The following is a 17,611-nucleotide window of genomic DNA, read 5'->3' on the forward strand; positions in this document are numbered from 1 at the left end:
CACATTAACCTCTCTCTCTCTCTGGTCACATTAACCTCTCTCTCTCTCTGGTCACATTAACCCTCTCTCTCTGGTCACATTAACCTCTCTCTCTCTGGTCACATTAACCTCTCTCTCTCTCTCTGGTCACATTAACCTCTCTCTCTCTCTGGTCACATTAACCTCTCTCTCTCTCTCTGGTCACATTAACTCTCTCTCTCTCTCCTCTCTGGTCACATTAACCTCTCTCTCTCTCTGGTCACATTAACCTCTCTCTCTCTCTCTGGTCACATTAACCTCTCTCTCTCTCTGGTCACATTAACCTCTCTCTCTCTCTCTGGCCACATTAACCTCTCTCTCTCTCTGGTCACATTAACCTCTCTCTCCTCTCTGGTCACATTAACTCTCTCTCTCTCTCTGGTCACATTAACCTCTCTCTCTCTGGTCACATTAACATCTCTCTCTCTCTGGTCACATTAACCTCTCTCTCTCTCTCTGGTCACATTAACTCTCTCTCTCTCTCTCTCTCTGGTCACATTAACTCTCTCTCCTCTCTGGTCACATTAACCTCTCTCTCTCTCTGGTCACATTAACCTCTCTCTCTCTCTGGTCACATTAACCTCTCTCTCTCTCTGGTCACATTAACTCTCTCTCTCTCTCTGGTCACATTAACCTCTCTCTCTCTCTGGTCACATTAACCTCTCTCTCTGGTCACATTAACTCTCTCTCTCTCTGGTCACATTAACCTCTCTCTCTGGTCACATTAACCTCTCTCTCTCTCTCTGGTCACATTAACCTCTCTCTCTCTCTGGTCACATTAAGCTCTCTCTCTCTCTGGTCACATTAACCTCTCTCTCTCTCTGGTCACATTAATTAACCTCTCTCTCTCTCTGGTCACATTAACTTCTCTCTCTCTCTGGTCACATTACCCTCTCTCTCTCTCTGGTCACATTAAGCTCTCTCTCTCTCTCTGGTCACATTAACTCTCTCTCTGGTCACATTAACCTCTCTCTCTCTCTCTCTCTGGTCACATTAACCTCTCTCTCTCTCTCTGGTCACATTAACCTCTCTCTCTCTCTCTGGTCACATTAACCTCTCAATTCAATTCAAGGGGCTTTATTGTCATGGGAAACATGTGTTAACATTGCCAAAGCAAGTGAGGTAGATAATATACAAAAGTGAAATAAACAATAAAAATGAACAGTAGACATTACACATAAACATTACACATTACCCCTACATGACAAATGTCATATTGTATATATACGGTGTTTTAACAATGTACAAATGGTTAAAGGACACAAGATAAAATAAATAAACATAAATATGGGTTGTATTTACAATGGTGTGTGTTCTTCACTGGTTGCCCTTTTCTCGTGGCAACAGGTCACAAATCTTGCTGCTGTGATGGCACACTGTGGAATTTCACCCAGTAGATATGGGAGTTTATCAAAGTTGGATTTGTTTTCTAATTCTTTGGGGATCTGTGTAATATGAGGGAAATATGTATCTCTAATATGGTCATACATTGGGCAGGAGGTTAGGAAGTGCAGCTCAGTTTCCACCTCATTTTGTGGGCAGTGAGCACATAGTCTGTCTTCTCTTGAGAGCCATGTCTGCCTACGGCGGCCTTTCTCAATAGCAAGGCTATGCTCACTGAGTCTGTACATAGTCAAAGCTTTCCTTAATTTTGGGTCAGTCACAGTAGTCTCTCATCTCTGGTCACATGAACCTCTGTCTCTCTCCCTCTCTCTCTCTCTCTCTCTCTTCTCCTGCTACATTTCTTTACCCTTCTCTTCTCTCCTCCTATTCTACCTATTTTCCTACTCTCTCTTTCTCCTGTAGATAGATACCCCACCCCCTAACCCTTACCAAGCAGATACCCCACCCCTAACCCTTACCAAGCAGATACCCCACCCCTAAACCTTACCAAGCAGATACCCCACCCCTAACCCTTACCAAGCAGATACCCCACCCCTAACCCTTACCAAGCAGATACCCCACCCCCTAACCCTTACCAAGCAGATACCCCACCCCTAACCCTTACCAAGCAGATACCCCACCCCTAACCCTTACCAAGCAGATACCCCACCCCTAACCCTTACCAAGCAGATACCCCACCCCTAAACCTTACCAAGCAGATACCCCACCCCCTAACCCTTACCAAGCAGATACCCCACCCCTAACCCTTACCAAGCAGATACCCCACCCCTAACCCTTACCAAGCATATACCCCACCCCTAACCCTTACCAAGCAGATACCCCACCCTAACCCTTACCAAGCAGATACCACACCCCCTGACCCTCCTACCAAGCAGATACCCCACCCCCTAACCCTTACCAAGCAGATACCCCACCCCTAACCCTTGCAAGCAGATACCCCACCCCCTAACCCTTACCAAGCAGATACCCCACCCTAAACCTTACCAAGCAGATACCCCACCCCTAACCCTTACCAAGCAGATACCCCACCCCTAACCCTTACCAAGCAGATACCCCACCCCCTAACCCTTACCAAGCAGATACCCCACCCTAACCCTTACCAAGCAGATACCCCACTCTAAACCTTACCAAGCAGATACCCCACCCCATAACCCTTACCAAGCAGATACCCCACCCTAAACCTTACCAAGCAGATACCCCACCCTAAACCTTACCAAGCAGATACCCCACCCCTTAACCCTTACCAAGCAGATACCCCACCCCTAACCCTTACCAAGCAGATACCCCACCCCTAACCCTTACCAAGCAGATACCCCACCCCCTAACCCTTACCAAGCAGATACCCCACCCTAACCCTTACCAAGCAGATACCACCCCTGACCCTTACCAAGCAGATACCCCACCCTAAACCTTACCAAGCAGATACCCCACCCTAAACCTTACCAAGCAGATACCCCACCACCTAACCCTTACCAAGCAGATACCCCACCCTAACCCTTACCAAGCAGATACCCCACCCTAAACCTTACCAAGCAGATACCCCACCCTAAACCTTACCAAGCAGATACCCCACCCCTAACCCTTACCAAGCAGATACCCCACCCTAAACCTTACCAAGCAGATACCCCACCCCTAACCCTTACCAAGCAGATACCCCACCCTAAACCTTACCAAGCAGATACCCCACCCCTAACCCTTACCAAGCAGACACCCCACCCTAAACCTTACCAAGCAGATACCCCACCCCTAACCCTTACCAAGCAGATACCCCACCCTAAACCTTACCAAGCAGATACCCCCACCCTAACCCTTACCAAGCAGATACCCCACCCTAAACCTTACCAAGCAGATACCCCACCCCTAAACCTTACCAAGCAGATACCCCACCCCTAAACCTTACCAAGCAGATACCCCACCCCTAACCCTTACCAAGCAGATACCCCACTCTAAACCTTACCAAGCAGATACCCCACCCTAAACCTTACCAAGCAGATACCCCACCCCTAACCCTTACCAAGCAGATACCCCACCCTAAACCTTACCAAGCAGATACCCCACCCTAACCCTTACCAAGCAGATACCCCACCCTAAGCCTTACCAAGCAGATACCCCACCCTAACCCTTACCAAGCAGATACCCCACCCCCTAACCCTTACCAAGCAGATACCCCACCCTAAACCTTACCAAGTAGACACCCCACCCTAAACCTTACCAAGCAGATACCCCACCCCTAACCCTTACCAAGCAGATACCCCACCCCTAACCCTTACCAAGCAGATACCCCACCCTAAACCATACCAAGCAGATACCCCACCCTAAACCTTACCAAGCAGATACCCCACCCTAACCCTTACCAAGCAGATACCCCACCCCCTAACCCTTACCAAGCAGATACCCCACCCTAACCCTTACCAAGCAGATACCCCACCCCCTAACCCTTACCAAGCAGATACCCCACCCTAACCCTTACCAAGCAGATACCCCACCTAAACCTTACCAAGCAGATACCCCACCCTAACCCTTACCAAGCAGATACCCCACCCCCTAAACCTTACCAAGCAGATACCCCACCCCTTAACCCTTACCAAGCAGATACCCCACCTAACCCTTACCAAGCAGATACCCCACCCTAAACCTTACCAAGCAGATACCCCACCCTAACCCTTACCAAGCAGATACCCCACCCTAACCCTTACCAAGCAGATACTCCACCCTAAACCTTACCAAGCAGATACCCCACCCTAACCCTTACCAAGCAGATACCCCACCCTATCCCTTACCAAGCAGATACCCCACCCTAAACCTTACCAAGCAGATACCCCACCCTAACCCTTACCAAGCAGATACCCCACCCTAACCCTTACCAAGCAGATACCCCACCCTAAACCTTACCAAGCAGATACCCCACCCTAACCCTTACCAAGCAGATACCCCACCCTAACCCTTACCAAGCAGATACCCCACCCTAAACCTTACCAAGCAGATACCCCACCCTAACCCTTACCAAGCAGATACCCCACCCTAACCCTTACCAAGCAGATACCCCACCCTAAACCTTACCAAGCAGATACCCCACCCTAACCCTTACCAAGCAGATACCCCACCCTAACCCTTACCAAGCAGATACACCACCCTAAACCTTACCAAGCAGATACCCCACCCCTAAACCTTACCAAGCAGATACCCCACCCCTAACCCTTACCAAGCAGATACCCCACCCTAAACCTTACCAAGCAGATACCCCACCCCTAACCCTTACCAAGCAGATACCCCACCCTAAACCTTACCAAGCAGATACCCCACCCTAACCCTTACCAAGCAGATACCCCACCCTAACCCTTACCAAGCAGATACCCCACCCTAACCCTTACCAAGCAGATACCCCACCCCTAACCCTTACCAAGCAGATACCCCATTTTGCAATTTCAGCCATCCATTCATCTACTAATTTCTCCACACACACTATCTGTTTTCACACATATTCTGATACGATAAAAACCCACAAGAGGCAAAAACAACGAGACAGATGACTTCACATAGCCATCGTCTCCCTCCTCACCCCTCTCCTCTCCCTCATCACCCCCTCCCTCCCTCCCTCCCTCATCACCCCCTCCTTCCCTCCCCACCCCCTCCCTCTCTACCTCCTCACCCCCTCCCTCCCAACCCCCTCCCTCCTCACCTCGGGTGCAGCAGGTAGCCTCGAGGTTAGAGAGTTGGGTCGGTACCCGATAAGTTGCCGGTCCAAATAACCCTGAGCCGGCAAGTTAAAACAAATCTATTGATGTGCTCTTGAGCAAGGCACTTAACCACATTCACTCCAGGGGCCCTGGGCAATGTGAACCCTGCAGATGTCTCAGGGGAGTTAGGATGTGATGAAAAGGACACATATACCCCCCAAATCATTATAATGATACATTCATCAGCCATGACCATAGAGGATCTCCTCCTCACCTCACCAGCCATGACCATAGAGGATCTCCCTCCTCCCTCCTCACCTCATCAGCCATGACCATAGAGGATCTCCCTCCTCACCTCATCAACCATGACCACAGAGGATCTCCCTCCCCACCTCATCAGCCATGACCATAGAGGATCTCCCTCCTCCCTCCTCACCTCCTCACCCATGACCACAGAGGATCTCCCTCCTCACCTCATCAGCCATGACCATAGAGGATCTCCCTCCTCACCTCATCAGCCATGACCATAGAGGATCTCCTCCTCACCTCATCAGCCATGACCATAGAGCATCTCCCTCCTCCCCCTCCTCACCTCATCAGCCATGATCATAGAGGATCTCCCTCCTCACCTCATCAGCCATGACCATAGAGGATCTCCCTCCTCACCTCATCAGCCATGACCATAGAGGATCTCCTCCTCACCTCATCAGCCATGACCATAGAGGATCTCCCTCCTCCCTCCCTCCTCACCTCATCAGCCATGACCATAGAGGATCTCCCTCCTCACCTCATCAGCCATGACCATAGAGGATCTCCCTCCTCACCTCATCAGCCATGACCATAGAGGATCTCCCTCCTCACCTCATCAGCCATGACCATAGAGGATCTCCCTCCTCACCTCATCAGCCATGACCATAGAGGATCTCCCTCCTCCCTCCCTCCTCACCTCATCAGCCATGACCATAGAGGATCTTCCTCCTCACCTCATCAGCCATGAACACAGAGGATCTCCCTCCTCACCCATGACCATAGAGGATCTCCTCCCTCCTCACCTTATCAGCCATGATCATGGAGGATCCCCGTGGATGCCCAGGATGGGGATCAGTGTCTGGGAGGAAATAAAATCCAATATCTGAGCGATGGCCTCCTGGTCTGTCCCGTCTCCGAACACCACCCCGTGGATCTTGGTCCCAGACATCAGGTCGCACACGTGGGTGATGATACTCTTGGGGTCAGTCTCGTTGACCAATACGGTGACCACGTTGACGTCCATGGGGTCGTCTTTGCTCCAGAGAGCCCGAATGTCCCGGTCGGAGATGTAGCGCGTGCGGCCCAGGATCACAGCGATGTTGAGGATGGGGACCTTCTGACTTTCGACCTCCATGACCAGGGTCACCAGGGTCACCAGGGAACACAGGAGAGCTGGGAAGGCCAGGGTCAGCCCCCTGCCCACTGACATGTTGAGACACTTCATCTCCTGGGGGAGAGAGAGGGAGAGAGAGAGAGAGAGAGAGACAGAGAGAGAGAGAGAGAGAGAGAGAGAGATGAATATAACATGGAGATACTGAAGAAGGTATTGAGTAAGGTAGGGACAGAAATATGTGTATTGAGAAAAAAAAAAAAAAATGTAGAAACCATAGAACTGATTGTAATTCTAGAACTGATTCTAATTCTAGAACACATTTTAATTATAGAATACATTCTCATTCTAAATCTGATTCTAATTCTAGAACTGATTCTAATTCTAGAACTGATTCTAATTCTAGAACACATTTTAATTATAGAATACATTCTCATTCTAAATCTGATTCTAATTCTAAATCTGATTCTAATTCTAGAACTGATTCTAATTCTAGAACACATTTTAATTATAGAATACATTCTCATTCTAAATCTGATTCTAATTCTAGAACTGATTCTAATTCTAGAACACATTTTAATTATAGAATACATTCTCATTCTAAATCTGATTCTAATTCTAGAACTGATTCTAATTCTAGAACTGATTCTAATTCTAGAATACATTCTCATTCTAAATCTGATTCTAATTATAGAATACATTCTCATTCTAAATCAGATTCTAATTATAGAATACATTCTCATTCTAAATCAGATTGTGATTCTAGAACTGATTGTATACAACTATACTGAAGAGAAATAGAAACGCAACATGCAATAATTTCATTGATTTTACTGAGTTACAGTTCATATGTGGAAATCAGTCAATTGAAATGAATTCATTAGGCCCTAATCTATGGATTTCTGTTTGTCACAGATACCCTCAAATAAAATGGGTCTCACAATGGGCCTCAGGATCTCGTCACGATATCTCTGAGCATTCAAATTGCCATCAATAAAATGCAATTGTGATGGTTGTCCATAGTTTGTGCCTGCCCACACCATAACCCCACCGGCACCATGGGACGTTCTGTTCACAACGTTGACATCAGCAAACCGCTCGGCCACATGACGCCATCAACGTGGTCTGCGGTTGTGAGGCCGGTTGGACGTACTGCCAAATTCTCTAAAATGATGTTGGAAAAGCGGCTTATGGTAGAGAAATTAACATTAAATTCTCTGACAACAGCTCTGGTGGACATTCCAGCAGTCAGCATGCCAATTGCATGCATGAGACATCTGTGGCATTGTGTTGTGAGACAAGACTCCACATTTTAGAGTGGCCTTTTATTGTCCCCAGCACAAAGTGCACCTGTGTAATGATCAGCCCTATTCCCTATATAGTACACTACTTTATACTACAGCCCTATATAGTGCAGTACTTTATACTACAGCCCTATTCCCTATATAGTGCAGTACTTTATACTACAGCCCTACTCCCTATATAGTGCACTACTTTATACTACAGCCCTATTCCCTATATAGTGCACTACTTTATACTACAGCCCTATTCCCTATATAGTACACTACTTTATACTACAGCCCTATTCCCTATATAGTGCAGTACTTTATACTACAGCCCTACTCCCTATATAGTGCACTACTTTATACTACAGCCCTATTCCCTATATAGTGCACTACTTTATACTACAGCCCTATTCCCAGCTCCTTTCAGAATCTATCACTCAAATAGAAGGAAATACAAACTCCATTCTAAAAATATACAAACTGTGTGTGTGTGTGTGTGTGTGTGTGTGTGTGTATATGTGTGTGAGAGAGTGTGCGTGTGTGTGTTCTCTCAAGGGGTGAGCGCCCCAGGGGGACGAAATAAGTGGTCCTCTGCTCGTTACGGTGTGTGTGTGTGTGTGTGTGTGTGTGTGTGTGTGTGTGTGTGTGTGTGTGTTAGAGGCTTGTCAGTGAGGAGGGATGGCCAGCAGACTAGGACAGGCAGGGACTTATAGATAATGAATAGGAGACTGAACACACACACACACACATCCCCTGTTGATTACATGGTTCAGATACACTGTTCTACACACACACACACACACCGTACACACACACACCGTACACACACACACACACACACATCCCCTGTTGATTACATGGTTCAGATACACTGTTCTACACACACACACACACACACAAACACACACACACCGTACACACACACACACACACATCCCCTGTTGATTACATGGTTCACATACACTGTTCTACACACACACACACACACCGTACACACACACACACACACATCCCCTGTTGATTACATGGTTCAGATGTTCCACTGTTGAGGCTGAGAGAGAGAGAAAGGTACATCTTTCCTGAGAACAAAAACAGGCCTTAATATGGCTCCTAGACTATCAATCAATCAAATGTATTGATAAAGCCCTTCTTACATCAGCTGATGTCTCAAAGTGCTGTACAGAAACCCAGCCTAAAACCCCAAACAGCAAGCAATGCAGGTGTAGAAGCACGGTGGCTAGGAAAAACTCCCTAGAAAGGCCAGAACCTAGGAAGAAACCTTGAGAGGAACCAGGCTATGTGGGGAGGCTAGGAAGAAACCTAGAGAGGAACCAGGCTATGATGGGCAGTTCCAAATCAAAATCAAATCAAATCAAATCAAATTTTATTTGTCACATACACATGGTTAGGAAGACACCTAGAGAGGAACCAGGCTATGAGGGGAGGCTAGGAAGAAACCTAGAGAGGAACCAGGCTATGAGGGGAGGCTAGCAAGAAACCTAGAGAGGAACCAGGCTATGAGGAAGAAACCTAGAGAGGAACCAGGCTATGAGGGGAGGCCAGTCCTCTTCTGGCTGTGCCGGGTGGAGATTATAACAGAATATTGCCAAGATGACTACTACTCAGATGTTAACGGGAGGGCCTAGGTTACTAGATCCACTAGTACAGGCCTTAATACAACTCCTAGACTACTACTGAGATGTTAAAGACAGGGCCTAGGTTACTAGATCCACTATACAGGCCTTAATACAACTCCTAGACTACTACTGAGATGTTAAAGACAGGGCCTAGGTTACTAGATCCACTTAATACAACTCCTAGTAACAGTTCTGGTACAAGGGGTCCAGGTACAAGGGGGTCCTGGTACAAGGGGGTCCTGGTACAAGGGGGGTCCTGGTACAAGGGGGTCCTGGTATAAGGGGGTCCTGGTACAAGGGGGTCCTGGTACAAGGGGGTCCTGGTACAAGGGGGACCTGGTACAAGGGGGTCCTGGTACAAGGGGGTCCTGGTATAAGGGGGTCCTGGTACAAGGGGGTCCTGGTATAAGGGGGTCCTGGTACGAGTGGGGTCCTGGTACAAGGGGGTCCTGGTACAAGGGGGTCCTGGTACAAGGGGGTCCTGGTACAAAGGGGGTCCTGGTACAAGGGGGTCCTGTAGTAACAGTTATGGTACAAGGGGGTCCTGGTACAAGGGGGTCCTGGTACAAGGGGGTCCTGGTACAAGGGGGTCCTGTAGTAACAGTTATGCTACAAGGGGGTCCTGGTACAAGGGGGTCCTGGTACAAGGGGGTCCTGTAGTAACAGTTATGCTACAAAGGGGGTCCTGGTACAAGGGGGTCCTGGTACAAGGGGGTCCTGGTACAAGGGGGTCCTGTAGTAACAGTTATGCTACAAGGGGGTCCTGGTACAAGGGGGTCCTAGTACAAGGGGGTCCTAGTACAATGGGGGTCCTGGTACAAAGGGGGTCCTAGTACAAGGGGGTCCTGGTACAAGGGGGTCCTGGTATAAAGGGGGTCCTGGTACAAGGGGGTCCTGGTACAAGGGGGTCCTGGTACAAGGGGGTCCTGGTATAAAGGGGGTCCTGGTACAAGGGGGTCCTGGTACAAGGGGGTCCTGGTACAAGGGGGGTCCAGTAGTAACAGTTATGCTACAAGGGGGTCCTGGTACAAGGGGGTCCTGGTACAAGGGGGGTCCTGTAGTAACAGTTATGCTACAAGGGGGTCCTGGTACAAGGGGGTCCTAGTACAAGGGGGGTCCTAGTACAATGGGGGTCCTGGTACAAGGGGGTCCTAGTACAAGGGGGTCCTGGTATAAGGGGGTCCTGGTATAAGGGGGTCCTGGTACAAGGGGGTCCAAGGTCAGCACCGTATATTACATTGACAGAAACATTACTATGAAACCAAATATCAGAGATATAAAGACAGAGAGTAAAACATGATTCGGAGCACTTTAAATTACATTTTTAGTGTGTAAAAAGAAGAGAAAAAGCCAACTTGGCTCCTTCATTCATTGAATGAGTCGGCTCATTCATCACAAAAGCCCCACTGATATTGCCAACTACTTTTAATGTCTTTTTCCATTGGCAAGATTAGGCATGATGACACGCCAGTAACAAACGCTGACACGACACATCCAAGTATATCGGACCAGATTATGACAGACAAGAAGTGTTCTATTTGACCTTTATTTAACCAGGCGAGTCAGTTAAGAACAAATTATTATTTTGCAATGACGGGTTAACTGGCTCGTTCAGAGGCAGAACGACAGATTTGTACCTTGTCAACTCGGGGATTTGAACTTGCAACCTTTCGGTTACTAGTCCAACACTCTAACCACTAGGCTACCTACCTCCTCTACACTCTAACCACTAGGCTACCTGCCTCCTCTAACCACTAGGCTACCTGCCTCCTCTAACCACTAGGCTACCTACCTCCTCTACACTCTAACCACTAGGTTACCTGCCTCCTCCACACTCTAACCACTAGTCTACCTACCTCCTCTACACTCTAACCACTAGGCTACCTGCCTCCTCTACACTCTAACCACTAGACTACCTGCCTCCTCTACACTCTAACCACTAGTCTACCTACCTCCTCTACACTCTAACCACTAGATTACCTACCTCCTCTAACCACTAGGCTACCTGCCTCCTCTACACTCTAACCACTAGGCTACCCTGCCTCCTCTACACTCTAACCACTAGGCTACCTGCCTCCTCTACACTCTAACCACTAGACTACCTGCCTCTTCTACACTCTAACCACTAGGTTACCTACCTCCTCTACACTCTAACCACTAGGCTACCTGACTCCTCTAACCACTAGGTTACCTACCTCCTCTACACTCTAACCACTAGGTTACCTACCTCCTCTACACTCTAACCACTAGGTTACCTACCTCCTCTACACTCTAACCACAAGGTTACCTACCACCTCTACACTCTAACCACTAGGCTACCTACCTCCTCTACACTCTAACCACTAGGCTACCTGCCTCCTCTACACTCACTAGGTTACTTTTGAGTTGTGTTTCAAAGTCAGTGTGGATATTATATTACTGTTGTCTGTCAACAATGACAAGCCACCGAGGGTCTGACAACCTGGATGGAAAATGACTGAGGATAATCGCGGACGATATTGCCCACTCCTATTTTCCTACATCTTCAATTTAAGCCGACTAGAGAGCGTGTTCTCTCAGGCCTGAAGGAAGCTAAAAGTCATTCCACTAGCCAATAATATTAAAGCCACCCTTTTACCGGCTGAAATAGTCGACCAATCAAACACCTTTAATAATAAACCTCTGGGGGGGTGGTACAAGGGGGTCCTGGGGGGGATGGTGGTACTAGGGGGTCCTGGGGGGATGGTGGTGGTACTAGGGGGTCCTGGGGGGGAATGGTGGTACTAGGGGGTCCTGGGGGGGGTGGTACTAGGGGGTCCTGGGGGAATGGTGGTACTAGGGGTCCTGGGGGGTTGGTGGCACTGGGGGGGGGTACTGGGGAATGGTGGTACTGGGGGGGGAATGGTGTTTGACCAGATACATTGCTTCTTTTTTTGTTTACAGTAAACAAACTGACAACAGATATTCAGCAGACTGACAGGGTAGGACTTTCAACCAGCACAGCACACACACACACACACACACACACACACACACAGGACACACACACACACACACACACACACACACTGGACACACAAACACACAGGACACACTCACACACACACACACAAACACACACACTTTAACACAAATTACTGATGATTGGCTGAGAGAAATTGATGATTAAAATAATGATTGTGTGTGTGGGGGTGGAGGGGGGGCTGTCTTGTTTAGACTTCAGTGCCGCTTTTGATATTATCGATCATAGTCTGCTGCTGCCTCTCAGAACACAGAGGGTCTTCTCTCAAACGGAAGCCTCTCCAACATATTGATACAACAAGTAGCTAAAGATGGGGGAGTCTGGCCATAATAAAGAGATGCTCTGCCAACTTAACAGCATGTTAGAGGTAGGGTCTAGCTCTAACATATAGATACTGTAGTGAATGTTAGAGGATGTTAGAGCTCTAACATATAGATACTGTAGTGAATGTTAGAGGTAGGGTCTAGCTCTAACATATAGATACTGTAGTGAATGTTAGAGGTAGGGTCTAGTTCTAACATATAGATACTGTAGTGAATGTTAGAGGTAGGGTCTAGCTCTAACATATAGATACTGTAGTGAATGTTAGAGGTAGGGTCTGGCTCTAACATATAGATACTGTAGTGAATGTTAGAGGTAGGGTCTAGTTCTAACATATAGATATTGTAGTGAATGTTAGAGGATGTTAGAGCTCTAACATATAGATACTGTAGTGAATGTTAGAGGTAGGGTCTAGTTCTAACATATATATACTGTAGTGAATGTTAGAGGTAGGGTCTAGCTCTAACATATAGATACTGTAGTGAATGTTAGAGGATGTTAGAGCTCTAACATATAGATACTGTAGTGAATGTTAGAGGTAGGGTCTGGCTCTAACATATAGATACTGTAGTGAATGTTAGAGGTAGGGTCTAGCACTAACATATAGATACTGTAGTGAATGTTAGAGGTAGGGTCTAACTCTAACATATAGATACTGTAGTGAATGTTAGAGGTAGGGTCTAGCTCTAACATATAGATACTGTAGTGAATGTTAGAGGTAGGGTCTAGCTCTAACATATAGATACTGTAGTGAATGTTAGAGATAGGGTCTAGTTCTAACATATAGATACTGTAGTGAATGTTAGAGGTAGGGTCTAGCTCTAACATATAGATACTGTAGTGAATGTTAGAGGTAGGGTCTGGCTCTAACATATAGATACTGTAGTGAATGTTAGAGGTAGGGTCTAGTTCTAACATATAGATACTGTAGTGAATGTTAGAGGTAGGGTCTAGCTCTAACATATAGATACTGTAGTGAATGTTAGAGGTAGGGTCTAGTTCTAACATATAGATACTGTAGTGAATGTTAGAGGTAGGGTCTAGCTCTAACATATAGATACTGTAGTGAATGTTAGAGGTAGGGTCTAGTTCTAACATATAGATACTGTAGTGAATGTTAGAGGTAGGGTCTGGCTCTAACATATAGATACTGTAGTGAATGTTAGAGGTAGGGTCTAGCTCTAACATATAGATACTGTAGTGAATGTTAGAGGTAGGGTCTGGCTCTAACATATAGATACTGTAGTGAATGTTAGAGGTAGGGTCTAGTTCTAACATATAGATACTGTAGTGAATGTTAGAGGATGTTAGAGCTCTAACATATAGATACTGTAGTGAATGTTAGAGGTAGGGTCTAGCTCTAACATATAGATACTGTAGTGAATGTTAGAGGTAGGGTCTAGTTCTAACATATAGATACTGTAGTGAATGTTAGAGGTAGGGTCTAGCTCTAACATATAGATACTGTAGTGAATGTTAGAGGTAGGGTCTAGTTCTAACATATATATACTGTAGTGAATGTTAGAGGTAGGGTCTAGCTCTAACATATAGATACTGTAGTGAATGTTAGAGGTAGGGTCTAGTTCTAACATATATATACTGTAGTGAATGTTAGAGGTAGGGTCTAGCTCTAACATATAGATACTGTAGTGAATGTTAGAGGTAGGGTCTAGCTCTAACATATAGATACTGTAGTGAATGTTAGAGGTAGGGTCTAGCTCTAACATATAGATACTGTAGTGAATGTTAGAGGTAGGGTCTAGCTCTAACATATAGATACTGTAGTGAATGTTAGAGGTAGGGTCTAGTTCTAACATATAGATACTGTAGTGAATGTTAGAGGTAGGGTCTAGCTCTAACATATAGATACTGTAGTGAATGTTAGAGGTAGGGTCTGGCTCTAACATATAGATACTGTAGTGAATGTTAGAGGTAGGGTCTAGTTCTAACATATAGATACTGTAGTGAATGTTAGAGGATGTTAGAGCTCTAACATATAGATACTGTAGTGAATGTTAGAGGTAGGGTCTAGCTCTAACATATAGATACTGTAGTGAATGTTAGAGGTAGGGTCTAGTTCTAACATATAGATACTGTAGTGAATGTTAGAGGTAGGGTCTAGCTCTAACATATAGATACTGTAGTGAATGTTAGAGGTAGGGTCTAGTTCTAACATATATATACTGTAGTGAATGTTAGAGGTAGGGTCTAGCTCTAACATATAGATACTGTAGTGAATGTTAGAGGTAGGGTCTAGCTCTAACATATAGATACTGTAGCGAATGTTAGAGGTAGGGTCTAGCTCTAACATATAGATACTGTAGTGAATGTTAGAGGTAGGGTCTAGTTCTAACATATAGATACTGTAGTGAATGTTAGAGGTAGGGTCTAGCTCTAACATATAGATACTGTAGAGAATGTTAGAGGTAGGGTCTAGCTCTAACATATAGATACTGTAGTGAATGTTAGAGGTAGGGTCTAGCTCTAACATATAGATACTGTAGTGAATGTTAGAGGATGTTAGAGCTCTAACATATAGATACTGTAGTGAATGTTAGAGGTAGGGTCTAGCTCTAACATATAGATACTGTAGTGAATGTTAGAGGTAGGGTCTAGTTCTAACATATAGATACTGTAGTGAATGTTAGAGGTAGGGTCTAGCTCTAACATATATATACTGTAGTGAATGTTAGAGGTAGGGTCTAGTTCTAACATATAGATACTGTAGTGAATGTTAGAGGTAGGGTCTAGTTCTAACATATAGATACTGTAGTGAATGTTAGAGTTGGGGTCTAGTTCTAACATAAATACTGTAGTGAATGTTAGAGTTGGGGTCTAGTTCTAACATAGATACTGTAGTGAATGTTAGAGGATGTTAGAGTTCTAACATATAGATACCTTAATTTCTCAGAACAAGAATAGATTGACGAGTTTCAGAAGAAAGGTCTTTGTTTCTGGACAGTTTAAGCCTGTAATCGAACCCACAAATGCTGATGCTCCAGATACTCAACTAGTCTAAAAGAAGGCCAGTTTTATTGCTTCTTTAATCAGGACAACAGTTTTCAGCTGTGCTAATATAATTGCAAAAGGGTTTTCTAATGATCAATTAGCCTTTTTAAAATTATAAACTTGGATTATCTAACACAACGTGCCATTGGAACACAGGAGAGATGGTTGCTGATAGTGGGTCTCTGTAGATACTCCATTAAAATATCTGTCGTTTCCAGCTACAATAGTAATTTACAACATTAACAATGTCTACACTGTATTTCTGATCAATTTGATGTTATTTTATTATTAATAGGACAAAAAAAAAATAGGCTTTTCTTTCAAAACCACATTTCATTGCAAAGTGAAACATGAGAGAGAGGCTTGTGACACGAGCGCATCGGCACACCGGGGCGCTTCTCGTTGGGCGAGTCAGTGGAACTTGTAAAGCTGTTTTCAGACTATAATTTCCTCCTCATAATTGTCCAATACATTTCTCTCCTACACACCTAGGCCTCGGCTATTGACGGATTCAAGACAAGGTCATTTTTTTTTTACGGATCTCAGATTCTCAGTTTTTTGTCGGTGTGTCAAAGTACTCTGTCATTTTCAATCATTTAAGTATTATAAAAGACTCTGCTACAGTTTCCAATCATAAACTGGATGGAAGGTGTTTATTAAAAGGACACATTTTCCCAGACCCAAGGCTACAAAAAAAATATATGTTTTACCCATGTGTGCAATTTCTGCAAAACCCCTCTCTCTCTAATCTACTGCTCTAAGGCAATATGAAAAACCCCTCTCTCTCTAACTACTGCTCTATGTCAAAACCCCTCTCTCTCTAACTACTGCTCTATGCCAAAACCCCTCTCTCTCTAACTACTGCTCTATGTCAAAACCCCTCTCTCTCTAACTACTGCTCTATGCCAAAACCCCTCTCTCTCTAATCTACTGCTCTATGTCAAAACCCTCTCTCTCTAATCTACTGCTCTATGTCAAAACCCCTCTCTCTCTAATCTACTGCTCTATGTCAAAACCCCTCTCTCTCTAATCTACTGCTCTATGTCAAAACCCCTCTCTCTCTAATCTACTGCTCTATGTCAAAACCCCTCTCTCTCTAATCTACTGCTCTATGTTAAAACCCCTCTCTCTCTAATCTACTGCTCTATGCCAAAACCCCTCTCTCTCTAATCTACTGCTCTATGCCAAAACCCCTCTCTCTCTAATCTACTGCTCTATGCCAAAACCCCTCTCTCTAACTACTGCTCTATGTCAAAACCCTCTCTCTCTAATCTACTGCTCTATGCCAAAACCCCTCTCTCTCTAACTACTGCTCTATGCCAAAACCCCCTCTCTCTAACTACTGCTCTATGCCAAAACCCCTCTCTCTCTAATCGACTGCTCTATGTCAAAACCCCTCTCTCTCTAACTACTGCTCCATGCCAATATGCCAAACCCTCTCTCTCTAATCTACTGCTCCATGCCAATATGCCAAACCCTCTCTCTCTAACTACTGCTCCATGCCAATATGCAAAACCCCTCTCTCTCTAACTACTGCTCTAAACCAATATGCAAAGCCCCTCTCTCTCTAATCTACTGCTCTATGTCAAACCCCTCTCTCTCTAATCTACTGCTCTATGTCAAAACCCTCTCTCTCTAATCTACTGCTCTATGTCAAAACCCCTCTCTCTCTATATACTGCTCTGTCAAAACCCTCTCTCTCTAATCTACTGCTCTAAGCCAATATGCAAAACCCCTCTCTCTCTAATCTACTGCTCTATGTTAAAACCCCTCTCTCTCTAATCTACTGCTCTATGTTAAAACCCCTCTCTCTCTAATCTACTGCTCTATGTTAAAACCCCTCTCTCTCTAATCTACTGCTCTATGTTAAAACCCCTCTCTCTAATCTACTGCTCTAT

At 45.5% G+C, this 17,611-nt stretch overlaps 1 protein-coding gene across 1 annotated transcript in view; it reads right to left on the reverse strand.

Annotated features, from left to right (window-relative positions):
• Positions 1-6,165: 6,165 nt before the first annotated feature.
• The window catches only part of LOC121844928 (glutamate receptor ionotropic, NMDA 2A-like), a 32,915-nt gene continuing 21,469 nt past the window's right edge, over positions 6,166-17,611 (reverse strand). The window contains exon 2 of the mRNA XM_042315456.1: positions 6,166-6,576. Coding sequence (XP_042171390.1) covers positions 6,166-6,573 — 408 coding nt within the window. The 5' untranslated portion in view covers positions 6,574-6,576. The remainder of the gene's footprint in view (positions 6,577-17,611) is intronic.

The sequence above is a fragment of the Oncorhynchus tshawytscha genome, unplaced genomic scaffold (genome assembly GCF_018296145.1).
Source record: "Oncorhynchus tshawytscha isolate Ot180627B unplaced genomic scaffold, Otsh_v2.0 Un_contig_1289_pilon_pilon, whole genome shotgun sequence".
In the NCBI taxonomy this organism is placed as follows: Eukaryota; Metazoa; Chordata; class Actinopteri; order Salmoniformes; family Salmonidae; genus Oncorhynchus; species Oncorhynchus tshawytscha.